Consider the following 18,409-nt stretch of genomic DNA (forward strand, 5'->3'; position numbering starts at 1 on the left):
TTCTGAGGCAGTTATTTTTGAGGTTATTCTGGCTGGCCTAGAACTCACTATGCATTTAGCAGGCTGGCCGTGAGCTCACAGAATGGTCTGCCCCTGCTTTGAATGCTGGGATTAGAGTGTATCACCATACCTAGCAGTTGTACTAACTATATCCTAGGTTTCCCTTTAGTCTGACTATCCCCCTTCCGAGTTTTGTTTGGAGACCTCTCGAGTAGCAAAGGATGGCTTGGATCCTTTAAAGTAGTTGAATATGATCTCCAGTATCTGGTCCTCCTGCCCCCATCTTGAGTCCCACCACACTTGGCTTTTTTGTTTTCTGTATTTTGTTTTTTTTGGAAATTGTGTCCTGTGCTTGGTGGAGGGTCCTTAGTAACCAGAGTGTTACCAGACAACTTGGTTTAGGGTAGAAAGGCAGAAGCTCAGCACCAGCTGGGTACAGTAGTACACGCTTGTAATCCCAGCATGGAAATGGCACACTGGAACTCGGCAAGCACCTGGCTCCCAGGAATACACACCTTCCTTGAGGCACTTGATAGTATACCAACTTCTTTATTTATTGTTTAATCCCTCGAGCCTCCCACCCGGCTCAGGGGTAGAATAGTGTGAGAATTAAGCATACCTAAGAGTTAGTGATCAGCTCATGTATTCATGAGGCAGGAGCTGCAGTGCCGGCCTTGGAGGAAGCTCGGCTGTCCTAGTGCCCCCGGAAGAATGCGGGTAAGCATAAAGTGCATGTCCATTGTCTTAAGTTCAGACGCTGTAAACAGAAGGGGATCCTAGCAGGAGTGGGGGCGCTGCAGATCCACTGAGAAGTTGTCAGGTGTAGACTTCTTAGGTGGCCACGGGAGGCTTGCTCCATGAGCTGGCCTATAAGTACCAACACCTATGCGTGTCCCCAACTCTGGATCCTGTTAATACTGTGGTTAAAAATAGTTCCATAGGCCATTCAGCGGTGGCACACGTCGTTAATCCCAGCACTCAGATGCAGAGGCAGGCCAATCTAAATTCGAGGCCAGCCTGGTCTACAGGGTGAGTTCCAGGACAGCCAGAGCTACACAGAGAAACCCTGTCTTGAAAAAAAACAAACCAAAACAAAAAGGTTGTGTAAATTGTACGGTCATATTGATCGTTCTGCTGAGACCCCTCAGGTTACTACTGATCGACAGATCCCACCATACCAGCCTCACAGAAGCCACTCACAGTCAGTCAGTCTTCAGAAAAACAAAAAAACAAAAGCACAAGAAAAGAACCTCCGAAAAATGCAAGTCCATTGTGCTGTCAGTGTCCCGTAGGGCTGACTAAGGGACGTTAGAGCCGCCTTGGCCGGGGCATGAGACACAGGCTATTCTGTCGGCGACCACTCTGTCCAGAGCCCGACTCATGACGTCGGGCATGTGGTCAATCAGCATCTTTGGGCCTATCAGGATCTTGCTGAATTCTGTTTCATGGGCCCACCTCGCTCTGTACAGGGCAGCAGAGCAGCAGCCAAACCTTGAACAAAAGAACATCGTCAGTGAGGCTGCACTCGGGAGACACTTGCGTCACTCCCGTGTCTCCGTACTCACCTCCCTGAACCACCGTCCTCTTCCAGGTGGATGATCCTGCCGGGTGGATACAGAGTGGGGTACTTGGTGGGAGAATCCAGTGGGGAGTCGCCGGAGCAGTAGCCTGGGGAGCACCGTGTTAGCAGAGTCTGCTCCCCTAGAAGAGGCTGAGTCAGGGCCCCCTGGTTGCCCTCATCCAGTTCGGTTGGAAAGTTATCAGGGCTTCCTCCAAACACGCTGTACCAACAGCCGTGCAGCAAGATCTTGTACTGAAAGGTGAGACCCAAGGACTAGGTTGGTCCTGCGCTAGGTGGCAGCCTGTTCCACCACAGTCACAGAGCCATTGTACTTGCAGCAATAGCCAAAACCCAAATCATACGTGTATTTTAAAATATACATATGTATGTATGTATATACATATACATATATGCATACATATACATATTCATTTGTGTATATATACATATACATATATACATATACATATACATATATGCATGCATGCTTGAGATTGACCCCAGAGCTAAGATGTATACATACTAAGACTATATATACTCTTTATTATTATTATTGTTATTATTATTATTATTTTTAGGGTTGGGGTTAGAGTTGACTATATATACTTTTATCACTGAGCCAGCTCAACCCCAGGAGACAAGTCCTACTTTCTTTAAAAAAAAAAAAAAAAAATTAGCAAGAAAGCCTTGGTCCGTCCTCGGCAGTATGCTGGTGCACATCTCTAATTCAGCACTCGGGAGGTAGAGGCAGAAGTTCATGGTCAGCAGCTACACAGTTCAAGGCCAGCCCAGGATACCTGAGACCCTATCTCAAACACAAAAAGCCAGTGGTGGCCTTTAATCCCAGCTCTCAGGAGGCAGGGGCAGGCTGGCCTCTAGGTTCCAGGCAGCCTCTACAGAGTGAGGTCCAGGACAGCCAGGGCTACACAGAGAAACCCTGTCTCAGAAACAGAAAACAGAACAACCCTAACCCTTAGGTGTCCGGTAAGAAGCGCATATTAAATGCTTTGATTAGCAACAGCATTGTTAAAAGGGTAAGAAAATAAAAGCACCCCCAGCTTGTGATACAGGGAAACCCTTTGGCAGTGTTCTGAATATTGTCGAGATTCCCATTGGTACCGTCCTAGTCTTTAGTCACATGTACGTCATGTGTTTCTGTGGTTGGCATGTTTATGTGGTGGGAGTGGAGGGTTAGAGGACCTGGCTGTCTCCTCCATCCTCTGGGTTCCAAGGACTGTCCTCAGACTACATGGCTTACTGACTAGGCTGTCTCACCAGCCCTCCCTCCCTTTTTGAAATTACCCCAAGGGCAACAAAACTAGGGACTCATGCATGCTAGGCAACTGGTCTACCACTGAGCCCTAGCCCCACCCACACCCCCAGCTTCCTTTTCCTCCGCCCGGGCCTCGCATTTTTGGCAGTCCCACCTCAGTCTCCCAGGTGCCGGGACTGCAGGCCAGCACTAACCACTGCCCCGCCTCATGGCTCTCAGCCTCTATTGGTTAAGGTACTTTCCCTCTTTTCCCGTGGGCATGGGTTTGAACCTAGAGCCTCTTGAATGCTGAGGAAGTGCTCTACCACTGAGTACACTCCCAAGCCTCTGCCATTAAAAATGTCATTACTTTTTTTTTTTTTGGTTGATTGTATGTGTGTGGAGATGAAGACTGGAGGGAGGTCCTCCCCCACCGTGAGGACTGAATGCTGCTGGTCAGGCAGCTTGGCAGGCAAGCTGGCCCCCTAGAACCGCTCAGTCTGTATGTGTCAGCCTTTGTCTGAGCTTGGGGGCACCTAACAGCCCTGGGAAGGCGGTCGGCAGCGGCAGCTTGGGCAGCAGCATTTCCTAACTGTCACTGCATGTTAGACGGAATCCCAGACAAAGGTCTGTTCAAAGGGCAGGAGAAGACACAGCAGGAAATGTGCTAGGCCGAGGAGCTGTGTGGCCGTGGGGCCCCTCCCGCACGTCTCGCCCTGGCCGAGCGGCTGGTTGGTTACCTTTGGCTTATTGCAGTTGGCGATCACTCGCAGGATCCTCCTCTTGAGATCCTCCATGTTGGCCACGCTTAACCTGTTTGGTGGAGAACAGACTGAGCTCAGCCCTCGGTGTTTGCGAGAGCCCCAAGCCCACAGGCCAACCTCGCAGCACCAACCTGGGGATCACATCCATCCCTAGGATCAGCGACACCACGAAGTCCTTGGAGTACTCATAGAGGGATTTGCTAGAATCCGAACAGGAGACAAGTTAGTGTAGTTCTGCTGCTTCAGAGGGACAGTAAAACAGCTGCCAGGGCCAGGCAAAGCCACGGGAGACCTCCGCAAAGAGACCGGACAGCTAAACCCTCAGATGACCCCTGTGACCCAGCAGGCCCCCATGGCACCATTTACCACGGTGCCCTGGCAGAGGCAAGAGGCTAGCCAGTATGGTGGGCACCTGAGAGGCCAGGCTAGTCCAGGAGCCACTCAGGAGCGGGAGGCAAGAAGACCGGCCCACCAGGGCTACACTGAATTCAAGGCCAGCCTGTGTTCCCGTCTCGTACTTAAGCAGTAGAGGGAGGACTGAGAATTGGGACCAGCCTGGGCTACATAGTTAAGAAATTATCCAGAAATCATTAAAACGTAAATATGTAAATAAAACATAAAGGTGACTATCACCTAAGAAACGCATACTTCTGGTGTAAAGAACAAGAACTTGGAAACTGTGTCGATACTGAATTAGAAAACAAAGTTAAGGGGTTGGGGATTTAGCTCAGTGGTAGAGCGCTTGCCTAGGAAGCACAAGGCCCTCGATTCGGTCCCCAGCTCCGAAAACAACAACAACAACAACAACAAAACCAAAGTTAAGTGACACCAAAAGCCAGCCCTAAGGGTCAAGCTTGTAATGCAGGCTCCAAACTGAACAGGCTCCTTTTCTGGGCACAGCTGTAGGACCAGCACTCACGAAGCTGAGGTGGCCTAGCCTGAGCTACATAATGAGATCCAGGCCAGGTTGGGCTACACTGTTTAAGACCTGGTCTCAAACCAAAACCAAACAATCCCCACACTATTTCTGCATCTCTAATTTTCTTGCGTGAATTGTAGCTCAACACAGGCAGAAACTTGTGTTTCTGAGTTTCTGACCTTTGTAGGTCACTCAGCTAAGCAGTGCAGAAGGAACAGAACCCACTTCCTATTTCGCAGTCCCTGACGCAATCTATCCGGCACGTGACTCTTACAGCTAACACTATGGAGAGAGACGGTAAAGTCTGGCTCTGAGTGCGGCCGGCAGAAAGCATACAGGCCTAAAACCATCCACTCTGAATCAGGCCTGATCCTCAGTGATCACATCCATTTTCTTTCTTTTTAAGGCTTTACGTGTGTATTTATGTGTGAACATGTGTGGGTGTGAACATGCTTGTGGTTGGCCAGAGGCCAGAGGGGAGTGTCAGACCCCCGAGAGCTGGCGTTCAGGTGGTTGAGAGCATCTGAACTCTGGTGCTCACAGAGCAGCAGGAGCTCCCGACCCTGAGCCATCTCTCCTCCCTCTCCTGCTTCCCATATAAGACAAACCATGTAGGTGGACTCAGCGTGGGGAGCAGATGCTGTCTGCGGTGAATGTGTATTGTGGCCAGGAGCACAGCCACATTAAGGGTCCTAACACTCAGACCCAAAGGGATGGGAGTGTTGCCAGTGTGCAGAAAAGCATCAGCCACAGCTTCCTCTTCCTGGATGACTGGCCGCCCTCCCCCCAAGACCCTCACTGAGACAAGTTACCCTCCCGCTCTGAGCAGTCTGTAATAAACCTGCCTTCTCACTCGGCTTAGATGATAAAAGTGCTGAGTTTCAGGGCTGCTGGTGCATCCCAGTCAGGGCACCTGGCCACTCGATCCCAGCTTTGCTGGACACCCGTCCATTGTTCCTTACTCCCCATTGCCCCTGCCAGGTGAAAGTTCTGCTGTCATGGCAAGAAACACATTCCCCAACACAAAGGAAAAATAGCCGGATCCAGGATGTGACAAGCTCTTCTCAACAAATTACTTGGTTTCTTGTAGAAATAAGAGAAAAGCTGGATGGAATGGAATGCACCTGCAGTCCCAGTGCTCCTACTGTGAGAGGTGTACCTGTAATCCCAGTGCTCCTACTGTGAAATGGCCACCTGTAATCCCAGTGCTCCTACTGTGAGAGGTGCACCTGTAATCCCAGTGCTCCTACTGTGAGAGGTGCACTGCAATCCAGTGCTCCTACTGTGAGAGGTGCACCTGCAGTCCCAGTGCTCCTACTGTGAGAGGTGCACCTTCAATCCCAGTGCTCCTACTGTGAGAGGTGCACCTGCAGTTCCAGTGCTCCTACTGTGAGAGGTGCACCTGCAATCCCAGTGCTCCTACTGTGAGATGGCCACCTGCAGTCCCAGTGCTCCTACTGTGAGAGGTGCACCTGCAGTCCCAGTGCTCCTACTGTGAGAGGTGCACCTGCAGTCCCAGTGCTCCTACTGTGAGAGGTGCACCTGCAGTCCCAGTGCTCCTACTGTGAGAGGTGCACCTGCAGTCCCAGTGCTCCTACTGTGAGAGGTGCACCTGCAATCCCAGTGCTCCTACTGTGAGAGGTGCACCTGCAGTTCCAGGGCTCCTACTGTGAGAGGTGCACCTGCAATCCCAGTGCTCCTACTGTGAGAGGTGCACCTGCAGTCCCAGTGCTCCTACTGTGAGAGGTGCACCTGTAGTCCCAGTGCTCCTACTGTGAGAGGTGCACGTGCAGTTCCAGTGCTCCTACTGTGAGAGGTGCACCTGCAATCCCAGTGCTCCTACTGTGAGAGGTGCACCTGCAGTTCCAGGGCTCCTACTGTGAGATGGGAGGCAGAGACCTGACAAACAGGACAAACAGGAAAAAGCTTGGTGGCTGACTAGCCTGGACTAGCCAGCAGCAGAAACAGGAGCCCTTGCCTCAAAACAAGCTGGAAGGAGAGAACTGACTCCTGAGGGCCATCTTCTGACTTCCAATGCAGGCCCATGTCACACCTGCACGCATCCAGTAGTGGACTTGTGAGGAAAAGGCCAGGTCCACAGTTAGAGGGCAAACGTGCCATACCCAAGGTAAGAACGGCACTCGGACCCTCATGCAGACAAACCGGGGAATGACAGGAGTCAACTGGGAAAATGTCATCAGTTATTAGATATCCAGAAATCTAAGAATTAAAAATCTGTCTTGGAGCCAGGTATGGTGGTGCACACTTTTAATCCCAGCACCAGGGAGGCAGAGGCAGGTGGATCTCTGAGCTTGAGGCCAGCCTGGTCTACAGAGCGAGTTCTGGATGACCAGAGGCTGTTACACAGTGAAACTCTTGTTTTGAAACAAAGCAAAACAACTACAAAATCTCTGTCTTGGGGCTGGAGAGATTACTCGGCAATTAAGAGCACTGACTGCTCTTCCAGAGAACCTGGGTTCAATTCCCAGCACCCACATGACAGCTCCTAACCTTCTATATCTCCAGTTCTAGGGGATCCAACACCCGCACACAGAATACAGGCAAAACACCAATGGTCATAAAACAAAATAAGCTATATTTAAAAGCTCTCTATCCTTAGCTATATTATTTACAGATGTAATAGTGTCTTAGACTCGCTTCAAAGCTAGCTCTTTTTTTTTTTCCCCTTTTTTTTTTCGGAGCTGGGGACCGAACCCAGGGCCTTGCGCTTGCTAGCAAGCACTCTACCACTGAGCTAAATCCCCAACCCCCAAATCTATCTCTTGAGCATGCATTCTTATGTGTGTGCAGACAGTGTGATGGAGACAAGGGAGGCATGTAAACAGCTGTGTGTGTGTGTGTGTGTGTGTGTGTGTGTGTGTCTGTGTGTGTGTGTGTGTGTGTGTGTGTGTGTGTATTTACAAACCGTGTGATACCTTTTGGGTGTGGTACTCCCTATAATGCCCAGACTTGAGCAAAAGGAAAGGTCTTTTGCCAGGTATGATGGTGCACATCCTTAATCCCAGCACTCAGGATGCAGAGGGAGGGTGAAAAGGAAGAGGAAGAAAAATCGAACCAAAACAAGGGCTCTTTGTTGCAGCATAGTTGATCACACTGCGAACCCGGAGACTGTGTTATTTACTGAAAAACCTTATTTCTAGTTGTGCTGTGCCTCAGCCCTTAGCACACAAAGTGACAAATCAGAGAAAGATCTGACGGTATAGGATAGGCCCAACACTCAAGAGAAGAGAGAGGAAAGGGAAGTTACTTAAGAGAGCGGTGCAGACTGAAAAAGAAAGAGGAGGCAGTTTTACCTGGAGAGTTTCACAGAGAACAAGCTGGACACAGGTGAATGAGAAGGAGCTAGAAGATTAGAACGGACTGCCAGAGTTAGTCTGAGGTCAAGCAGAGCAATTCAGCGAGAGGCTGAGAGAGACGCCAGATTGAATCAGTCAGCTGGGAGAGGAGTTTGAGCTAGAACCAGCCAGCCAGAGCTCAGAAAGAACGAGAAATGGTGAGCTTACTCAGCAGCAAGTCTCAGAGGATGAAAACATTTCAGGCCTAGGTAAGCTTCCAGGACGAAGCCCAGGTTAGCACACAGAGGCTGTACACCTCCCAGACGACAATTACTACAGGAGAACAAAAGATACTTTTACAGATCTTTGATTTGTTTTCTGTGTTTTTCAAACGTTCTGGTGGATATGTAGTGTTTTGTTTTGACCTTTTATTTTGTAATCTTTAATTTGTTTGAGTCTTTTTTGGTTATTTTTAGGATTATTTATTCTATGTATGAGTGCTCTGTCTGCACATGTATCTGCAGGCCACAAGAGGACATTGGACCCCATTACAGATGGTTGTGAGCCACCATGTGGTTACTGGGAATTGAACTCTGGACCTCTGGAAGAGCAGTCAGTGCTCTTAACCAATGAGCCATCTCTCCAGCCCGTTTCACCACATTTTAATTATTTTTAGATTTACTTATTTTTAGTCTTTTTTGTCATTGTGGCACAAATTCTTTTATCATCAATGCTAAGGTTTACATAGCATAGCCCAGTCAACATGACCAATCAGCTAGAAAAAGAGAGTTTTGAACTCATAAAGAGAAGTAAATGTCTTTGTTCAGGCCCGTAACTGTGAACCGCCTTGGTGCAGCCTATGTATGTGATGGACTGGGTGACTGCAATGTGTCCTTGGCGGTCCATCAAGGGTGACAAGGTCAGAGCTGTGGTTGGGGGAGGAGGCCAGGAGCAGGGGAGGCTCACGAAAGAGCTCAGCAGCTGGAAGCGCTGGCGGCTAAGCCTGATGATCTGAGTTCAATCCCTGGGACCCAGAGAGCATGAGAGGACAGCCGACTCCTCCAGTCATCCCCAGCACATGACGCAGGAGGGCGCGCACACACACACACACACACACACACACACACACACACACACACACGCACTCACACATACACACACATACACACACACACACACGCACACACACACATACGCACGCACACACACTCATCCTTGCTCACAAAGGAATGCCACTTAAACTAAAAAGTAGGAAAGGCTGAGGCTAGAGAGACGCTCCATGGTTAAGCGTGCTGACTGCTCTTGCAGAGAAGCGCGGATCACTTTGGGTGACTCGTAACCACCTGCAGAGCTGGGAGGACCTCGTGCCCTCTTCTGGCTTCAGGGACCCTCGTCTGTCTGAAGGAGACGTTCAGAGTATAACCCTTTTCTTTTTTTTTTTTTTTTTTTAGTTTTTTTCTTTAAGTGATATTGAGAATTGAACCCAGGGCCTCACTCATGATAGACAGGTGCTTTAACCATTAAGCTATATCCCCCATCTTAAAATAAAATGTCTTTAAAAAAAAAAAAAAAGCCAAAAAGCAACCTTAGGGGCTGAAGAGATGGCCTGACAGCTAAGAGTACGCGCTGCTCTGTCAGAGGACCTGAGCTCGGGTCCCAGCACCCAGGTGGGGCAGCTCACAACTGCCTGCAACTCAAGCTCCAGGCGGTCCCAATGCCTCTGTCCTTTATAGGGACCTGCTCCAGCATGCACACAAAGAGACAGAGACAGACAGACAGACACAGACACAGACACAGACACACACACACACACAGACACACACACACACACACACACACCCCAATCTCTTAAAACCCCAAGCTTGGAACCCTACCATTTATCCAGGATGATAAACCCCGCTCTCTCGGAGGCTGAGGCACGAGGATCGGCTCAGTTTCTCCCTCAGCTCCTCACCAGGCTCCAGGCCAGCCTGGCTATTTAGGAAATGAAATGCATTGGGTCCACACGGCTGAGGACTATGATCCTCCGGCCTCCTGAGTACTCACACCACAGGCACACCCCGTTGTGTGCAATTTAGTCTTTCTTTTCCTTTTTGATGTCTACCCCACCTTAACCCTATAATCCTCCTGCCTCAGCTTCTCTAGTGCTGGGATGACAGGCGTGTGCTAGCCAGGCTTCATGCACACTAGGTGAGCACTCGACCGACTGGGTCACAACTCAGCACTCACTACACAGTGCTTTAAAACGATGTCTGAGGGGTTGGGGATTTAGCTCAGGTAGAGCGCTTGCCTAGCAAGCGCAAGGCCCTGGGTTCTGTCCCCAGCTCTGGAAAAAAAAAAAAAAAAAAAAAAAAAACCCAAAAAAAACCGAATGTCTGAGAAGGAGATATAATTACGGTATGTAAATGAGAGACAAGCCGCTGTTGGCTGGGCTTGCAGGAGACTTACCTCAGCAGCCCCCTGGGCGGGGAGAAGGCATAAGCACGGACTTGTGGGTAGGCCCCGCGGAGCATGATGGCTAACAGGGCCGCAGCTCCAGCTCCCAGGCTGTGCCCCACCACAACGAGCCGGTACTCCTAGGGGACAGAGGGCAGAGGGAGTTGAGGCCCGGAAGATGGGTGATAGAACGTGACAGGAACAGAAAATAGAAAATGAACAATCGGGGCTGGAGGGATGGCTCAGTGGTTAGGAGCACTGACTGCTCTCCCAGAGGTCCTGAGTTCAAATCCCAGCAACCACATGGTGGCTCGCAACTATCTGTAACAAGATCCGATGCCCTCTTCTGGTGTGTCTGAAGACAGTGACAGTGTACTCATATATAATAAATAAATAAATCTTTAAAAAAAAGAAAACAATCTCACCGGAGCAACACTGAAGGCTTGGCTAAGAATCCCATCGTTGACCAGTCTTCGATAAATGTATCTGGCCGCTTGAGCAATTCCCTGGAGATACAGATAGGGTGGGGTCAGCATGGTTCAGAAGACGGGTCTCTGGCCTTGCTGTTCATCCTGGCCTGTGGCCCAGAGGCTGGCTGCCATGAAGGGTGTGCTGTGGTATATCTGAGTGGGTAACGGTACCAGGACACCGTCTCTGCAGCAGCCATGTCCTTGTAGCTCTGTGTAGCAGCCACAGCTGCACCAAAACTGTCTAAGGACCGAGGACTAGGCCCTTGTGTATCTGGGCAAGCAACCTGCCAGACCTTTTAGAAATTATTTTTATGGGCTGGAGAAAAGGCTCGATGATTAAAAGTGTTCCTATCAGAGGACCAGGGTTCAGTTCCTAGCACCCATATTAGGCAACTTACAGTCACGCGTAAGTCCAGCTTCAAGGGGTCTGTTGCTACACTTCTGGACTCCATGGGCATGTGTACACACACACACACACACACACACACACACACACACACACACACACACACACACACACACACGCACACACGCATGCACGCACGCACGCATGTGAGAGAGAGAGAAAGAGGGAGAGAGAGAGAAAGACACACACACACATATACACAAACACACACACACATATATATGTCTTCTAAAACATTATTTTTTGAGATGGTCTCTAAATTGCCTAGTCTGGCTCTTAAAATTTGACATGTAACCCAGCCAGGCCTTACACTCCTTGTGTGCATAGACGTGTGGGCTCGGTTGTCTGTCTGTGCATGTGAGGCAGAGATCAACTCTGGGTAGCTTCCTCTCTTGAACGCCACCTTATCCTCTTGAGACAGGGTTTTCCACGGCCCCTGGAACCTGCTTCAGTGAGCCCTGGGACCTGCCTATTTCCATTCTCCCTCCCCACCCGACCTGGGGTTATAGCTTCTCAGACGGGAACTGGGAAGCCAAACTCAGGTCCTTCTGCTTGGGTGGCAAGCTCTTCCCACTGAGCCATCCTCCCAGCCCCAAGTCTTTGGATCCTCCTGCCTCAGTCTCCCAAGTGCGGTACCACCATGCCTAGATGATCTCTGTATAAAGATATTAAGCACACTGTTTAGGACAGTGGCTAAAGGCTCCTGCTGCTGCTGAGCTGACAACATGAATTCTATTCCTGGGACCCACATGATGCTGAGAACTGACTCCTTAAGTTACTCCCTGGCATGCATGTTGTGGCACCTATGCACCCTCGGCGCAACATGCACACGCTTAAAGGACACAGTTTTGAGTTGTGAGAGGTTAAGTCCACTCTCAAATGGGAAGATCACAAACCAGAGCAAGCAGAGGGAGTTGAGAAGGCTGTTTATTGGTGTTCTGATCTTTCAAACCACAGCCGAGAGACAAAGAGACTATTTTTAGAGTGGGGCACACTTACAGGTCATGTGGTAATGAAAGACCCCCAAACAGTGGTCTGGGGTTCTGGTTTTGTGGCTAGTTCTTGTGTTGGAAAGGCAGACGCTACAGTGTATCCTTTGCCACACGAGGTAACCAAAGAGAACTGTTTCCAGAGGGTTCTGTTACAGTTTGCAGCACTTCTAACGCTGTGGGTTATGACCTCTTTGGGAGAACACATATCAACTATCCTGCAATATCAGATAGCTATATGGACATATTCTTTTTGAGGCAGGGTTTCTCTGTGCAGCCCTGGCTGTCCTGGAATTCAAAAGCTCCGCCTGCCTCTGCCTCCCTCCCGAGTGCTGGGATCAGAGGTACGAGTCACTCCCCACTCTCCGTCTGCTTACCAGACGTTTAGGTTACCATTCACAGCAGTGGCAAAGCTATAGTCAGGAGGTAGCAGCAAGATCCCACCACAGTGCGAGGGACTGTAGTGGGGGGGGAGGGGGCACAGCATTAGAAGGTTGATAATCACCGTGTGAAATCTGGTTGCCCGTTTAGCAGCAAACTAAACTTTATTGGTAGGGGATGGAGAGGTGGCTCAGAGGTTAAGAACCAGGTCCATTCCCAACTCCTGTAACCTGTGGTCACAACTGCCTGTAACTCCAATTCCAGGGGATATAGCGCCCCCTTCTGGAGTTACTGCAAACGCATGGCACCTATACAGACAAGCAGGCACAGGTGCACACAGAGAAGTAAAAAGGTTTTTAAAGACACCATTTTTGAAAACCGCAGCAAGATTGGGTTATAAAAGGCAGAGTGAAAAAAAGAGAATCTATCTATCTATCTATCTATCTATCTATCCATCCATCCATCCATCCATCCATCCATCCATCCATCCATCCATCCATCTATGGGAGACCTGCTTTTGTAGTTCAGGCTAGCCTAGCCTCAAACTCACGCCTGTTTAGTGTTGGGGTGACAGGTGTGCAGCCCCACTCCCAGTTTATTCAATGCTGGGCACTGACTCTAGGGCTTCATGCACACTAAGCAAACGCTCTGCTGACTAAGTCACACCCTTAGCTCCGCTTCAGTGAGTTTTGGTGATCAGGAACGGTTGCTAACACAGTTGTTCAACGTACACTAATGGGCACAGCTCTGAAAAAGGCTTCTCCGTCTGTCCCGGTGTCTCTCCCCTCAACATGCATGTGCAGGCCGAGGACACCTGGAGCCTAGGGTGTTTGGTTCTTGCCTCTTACTTTCCTGTTTGCCCCTCTTTATGCTGGGCTAGCTGTCCCTAGAGCTCCTGGGCATTCTCCTGCCTCCATCTTCCCGGGGCTGGGGCTACAGGGGCCCACTTGTCTAAGCTAGGCTGAACAGTCAACACGCCCCCAGAACCAGCCTGCCTTCACCCACACAGTGCAGACATCGCAGACCCACACTGCCACGCGCAGCTGTTGAACGTGAGTGCTAGAAAGATTCAAATTCAGATCCTCACGCGTCCCTGGCTAGCACTTCACCTGCTGTGCCATTTCCCTGGTCCCATCCAATAAACTGATGGAAATGCCCAATCTAAGTTTAGTGAGAGACCCTATCTCAAAAAATAAGGTGGGAAGCAATTGAAAAACATGTCCAGCATCAACTTCTGACCTTCACATTTGACCCTGCACATACCAAGGAGCACACACGTGCACACAAAGACAAATACTAGAAGGAGCAACCTCAAAAGGAAAGGAAGTAATAGAGAAGCTATCAGATCTGGGGGTGGGGCTATTAGTGTTTAATAAGCCAACATCAGGGTTCATCAAAACTCAGGGTACAGATAGAAGAGATGGGCACACAACATTGTACAAACACATGATGGTCCTGAACTGAACCACCAAATGGTTAAAATGATAAATGTTATCTATTACCCATCTTCCCATCCATCCATCCATCTATCCCCATCCATCACGCATCCATTCATCCATCTATCTACCCATTCATCCATCCATCCATCTACCCATCCATCACCCATATCACCCATCTACCCATCATCCATCTACCCATCATCCATCTACCCATCCATCACCCATCTATCTTCCATCTACCCATCACCCATCTATCATCCATCTACCCATCCATCATCCATCTACCCATCATCCATCTACCCATCCATCATCCATCTACCCATCATCCATCTACCCATCCATCATCCATCTACCCATCCACCACCCATCCATCATCCATCTACCCATCCATCATCCATCTACCCACCCACCACCCATCCATCATCCATCTACCCATCATCCATCCATCCATCATCCATCTACCCATCAATCATCCATCTACCCATCCATCAACCCATCTACCCATCCATCACCCATTCATCATCCATGCCATCCATCTTGTGATTTTTGGCTTATTGAGAGAAAAGTCTCACTACATAGCTCACTATGGCCTGGACCTTGCTGTGCAGCAAAAAAACAGTCAGAAATTCATAATCCTCCTCAGACTCTCCAGGTTACTGTATCCATTTTACCAACATTTAAAACCATTTCTCACACACACACACACACACACACACACACACACACACACACACACACACACACACACTACTTGAGGTGGGTTTTCCCCAACCACCCCCACAGAACAGGAAGAGAGAAACAGAGAACTAGGCCCTGGCCACATGCACAGAGAACTTGTGGGAAGTGAGCTGTCCAGCCTGTGCCACCCGCCCACGAGGCTGGAGCCCTCATTCTGCTGCTGCATGCTGGACTGAGCATGTTTGACCGATGGTCCGTCCTCCCTGGCTCCTGCCACATTACTGAGCCTCTCTGAAATGGCCCTTCTCAAAACAAACATACCTTGTGGGCCACGCAGTCCTGTAGCTCGATATCCAGCTCTAGGTTCTCGCTCTCGGCAGACAGATCGGTCAGGACGTCCTGTGAATGTGGAGACAGCAAGGTCAGCCTGTGGAGCTACAGAGCAGGTGGTGAAGGCTGCACATGCCAGGGCTCATGGCCTGGCCTCTGGCTCCCAGGACACTCCAAAGAAGTTGTTCTTAATCCGTGGTTCAAGACCCCTCAGGGGAGGGGTCAAATGACCCTTCCACAGGGGTCACCTAAGACCATTGGATGTTTAAATTACCATTCATAACAGCAGCAAAATTACAGTAGCAACAAGAGTAGAATTATGGTTGGGGGAGGTCACAACATAGAGAACTGTATCAAAGGGTCGCAGCATTAGGAAGACTGCTCTAAAGAATGGCAGACAATGCAGTCAGACTGCCGAGAGAACTGTCACCTAGTCTCTACTGAGAACGCAGGAAGCTGGCTGGGCACCAGGCAGGAAAGGATGGTGGTGAGGAAGGGAAGGGTGTGGTGGGGTGGTGGTGGAAGGGAAGGGTGTGGTGGTAATCCTGAAGCACCTTTGTCTTGTAGCACTGCTATCTAAGGAGCTTCCCACCCCAGAGCAAACCCTCCTCCTGTCCTCAGAAGCCCACACTCAACACTCACTAAACAACAAGGTGCTCACAGGAGAGATGGGATGAGTGGGCGCCCGGGCCTGAGGGAGTGTGGAGTAAGCGCCTGGGGGCAAGCACCTCCTAGGGTCCGTGTTGCTTTAGTTTTTGCTTGTGACGGGGTCTCACCACTTAGCCCAGGCTAGCTTTGAATCCCTCCTGCTTCTGCCTCCCATCCTGGGATGACAGGCATGTGTCACCATGTCCTGCTTATCCCTACGAGATAAAAAGCCCCTTCAACCATGCACTGAGGACACCAGGCACACCACAGAGTGGCACCAGGAAGAAGTGGCCCGGCGGGTCACAGAGCATCACCAGGGAGATACGGATTCCCTCCCTCTAGAAAGCCAAGAGGACAGGAAGAGCCAGGTCTGTGCCCAGCATGAGGGGCAGACTGGAAAAGGTTGTGTGGGAACCTGCTTGTGATCCCAGCATTTGGGGACACTTGGGAGCTACACAGGAAGGGCCTGTCTGATTTGGATGAAGAGCACAGGTGGGGACTGAGAGGCCAGAAACCTTTCTCTCACTACAGGGGACCAACTGGTCAGGACAAGGGCTGGGAAAGAATTCTACAGCCAGGGAGTCTGGGGCTGTAAGGTCTAAGATGGTGGACTGAGCCAGGAGGGATGGAAAGTACTGAGGGCTGAGTGGGGGCCTTCCACGTGGCAGGGTAAGTGCTCTGTCTCGAGTCACCGCCTCTGACAGGGAGATGTTAGGCAGGTGCCCCACTGCTGCGTTATACGCCCACGCCACTTTCCTCAGACTGGTCTCATGTAGGTAGCCTTGCTGGCCTGGAACTCCCTGTGTAGGCCAGGCTGCCCTCTAACTGTGGTAGACCTGCCTGCCTCTGCCTCCCAAGGGCTGGAATTAAAGTTGTGGCATAGAAGATGTATGCCTGTGTAACACACGCGTGCCTGACACCCACAGAGGCCAGAAAAGGAAGCTGGATCTGCTGGAAACAGTTACAGATGGTTAGGGCTTCATTAGGTGCTGGGAATCGAACTCAGATCTAAAACAATGGCAGTGCTCACCCAAGGCTGAGCCGTCTCTCCTGCCTCATTTTATTTTGATACAGGGTCTAAATTGCTTAGGCTAGCCTTGGACTTAAGCTCTCAAAGTGTCTGTGGTTACAGCCCATCCTGCCTGCTCAGGAGTAGCACTGGTCCTTTCTGGGTGAGCAAAGAACCAGGAAGTGGGAGGAAGGGGTTGCAGAGAAGAAACGGGAAGCAGACAGATGCTGAAAGAGGGGAGGAGCGGAACAAAGAGGAGATGGGGAGCACTGGGTGGACAAGGGGCCTCAATGCACCCCAAGAAGAGCCAGCATATGGAGACCGGAGGAAAGGAGGGCCCACAGAGAACCCCCAAACAAACTTGATAGCATGTGACTTTTTTTTTTTTTCTTTTTTTCGGAGCTGGGGACTGAACCCAGGGCCTTGTGCTTGCTAGGCAAGCGCTCTACCACTGAGCTAAATCTCCAACCCCAGCATGTGACTTTTAAATCTGTGTGTGTATTGTGCACGTGCACACTCGTGTGCACAGAGCAGGTGCGCATGTGCTGTGGAAAAGGTATGTTGGTCAGATCAGAGAACCATGCAGATGTCAGCCTTTGTCTCCCAGAGTCTCTGGCTGGCCGTGTACACGCCAGTGACCTGGCCTGGGGATTCCCGACAGACTGCTGTTTCACCTCCCATTTTGCTGTAGACAGCTGAGATCACAGACATGCTATGGCCTCTGGATTGTATGTGGGTTCTGGGGATTGTTTACAGGTCCTCGACCTTCCCCTCAACATACTTTACCACTGAGTCATCTCCCCAGATGGCCCTGCCTCGCTTTTAAAATTCAGTCTATGTAGCCCAAGCAGGACTCAAACCTGCAATCCTCCTGCCTCAGTTTCCAGAGTGGTGGGATTATAGGAGTGTACCACCATACATGGCTCTGTGTCTTCTGATACAAGACTGGTATTGCTCTCCCACCTGGCTTTGGGCGCAGAAATTAGAGGGTGGGCTGCCTAGGCTTGGGCCTCATCTAGGCATATCTAAGGAGGAGGCAAACCAAGTAGGTCTCCCTTGGGCCTGTCTTCGAACGTGCGGGCATCTTTGCTGCCAACGACTGATGGTTGAGTGGGAACCATCTCCCCATGTTTCAAGTCAGTGTTTCACAACCCACACTTCCGCTTGCTTCCGGGTTTCATGCTTCCCTTGGTTACCTCACAGGCAGTGGTTTTCTCTGTTCCTAACGGAAGCTTTCCTTAGCTCTGGGCACCCCACTTGTGCCTCACTCCCTGCTCCCACCCGGCGCCCAGGTCTGAATCTGTCGAGCACACCAGCATTACCTGGAGAGACATGGTCCCTCTCACGGCAACCACAACAGACTCCTTCCTGTGATCCAGAACCACTATGAAGGGCAGCTCGTACACCTGGAAGACAGGAAACCAGCACGAGGCTGGACTCACAGGGGCACAGGGCAACCAACTACAGAGGAACCTGCTTTTCTCTGATGCCACTGACCGGCTTTGGCAAACATGTGGTGGGTAAACTGAGGCAGGCAGCCACTGGGGGTCAGAGGGTGGATCCAGATACCTACGGGGCTGCTGCCAAAGGAAGCCAGAGACTAGAGAAGTTACTCAGCAGACTTTTCTCTGAGGGAACAAAGCCTTAATTTACTGGGGCTGGCACTCCCTGTGGTCAGCAGGAAAACTATGAACTCTTTAACTCTTTGGGGCTAGCAAGAAAGAAGGAATGAAAAAAAAATCACACACACACACTCCCTCTCTCTCTCTCTCTCTCTCTCTCTCTCTCTCTCTCTCTCTCTCTCTCTCTGACTGGACAAAACAAAAGGCAG

The 18,409-nt window shown here is 50.4% G+C and overlaps 1 protein-coding gene across 2 annotated transcripts in view; it reads right to left on the reverse strand.

Moving 5' to 3' along the window:
• Positions 1–1,100: 1,100 nt before the first annotated feature.
• The window catches only part of Daglb (diacylglycerol lipase beta), a 42,001-nt gene continuing 24,692 nt past the window's right edge, over positions 1,101–18,409 (reverse strand). For both annotated transcript variants that reach the window (XM_032886773.1, XM_032886772.1), the window contains 8 exons: positions 17,901–17,984; positions 14,913–14,990; positions 10,654–10,734; positions 10,241–10,368; positions 3,709–3,777; positions 3,554–3,626; positions 1,566–1,813; positions 1,101–1,491 (listed from right to left, as the gene is read on the reverse strand). In XM_032886773.1, the coding sequence (XP_032742664.1) occupies positions 1,299–1,491; positions 1,566–1,813; positions 3,554–3,626; positions 3,709–3,777; positions 10,241–10,368; positions 10,654–10,734; positions 14,913–14,990; positions 17,901–17,984 (954 nt within the window). In that variant the 3' untranslated portion in view covers positions 1,101–1,298. The remainder of the gene's footprint in view (positions 1,492–1,565; positions 1,814–3,553; positions 3,627–3,708; positions 3,778–10,240; positions 10,369–10,653; positions 10,735–14,912; positions 14,991–17,900; positions 17,985–18,409) is intronic.

The sequence above is a fragment of the Rattus rattus genome, chromosome 16 (assembly GCF_011064425.1).
Source record: "Rattus rattus isolate New Zealand chromosome 16, Rrattus_CSIRO_v1, whole genome shotgun sequence".
Lineage (NCBI taxonomy): Eukaryota > Metazoa > Chordata > Mammalia > Rodentia > Muridae > Rattus > Rattus rattus.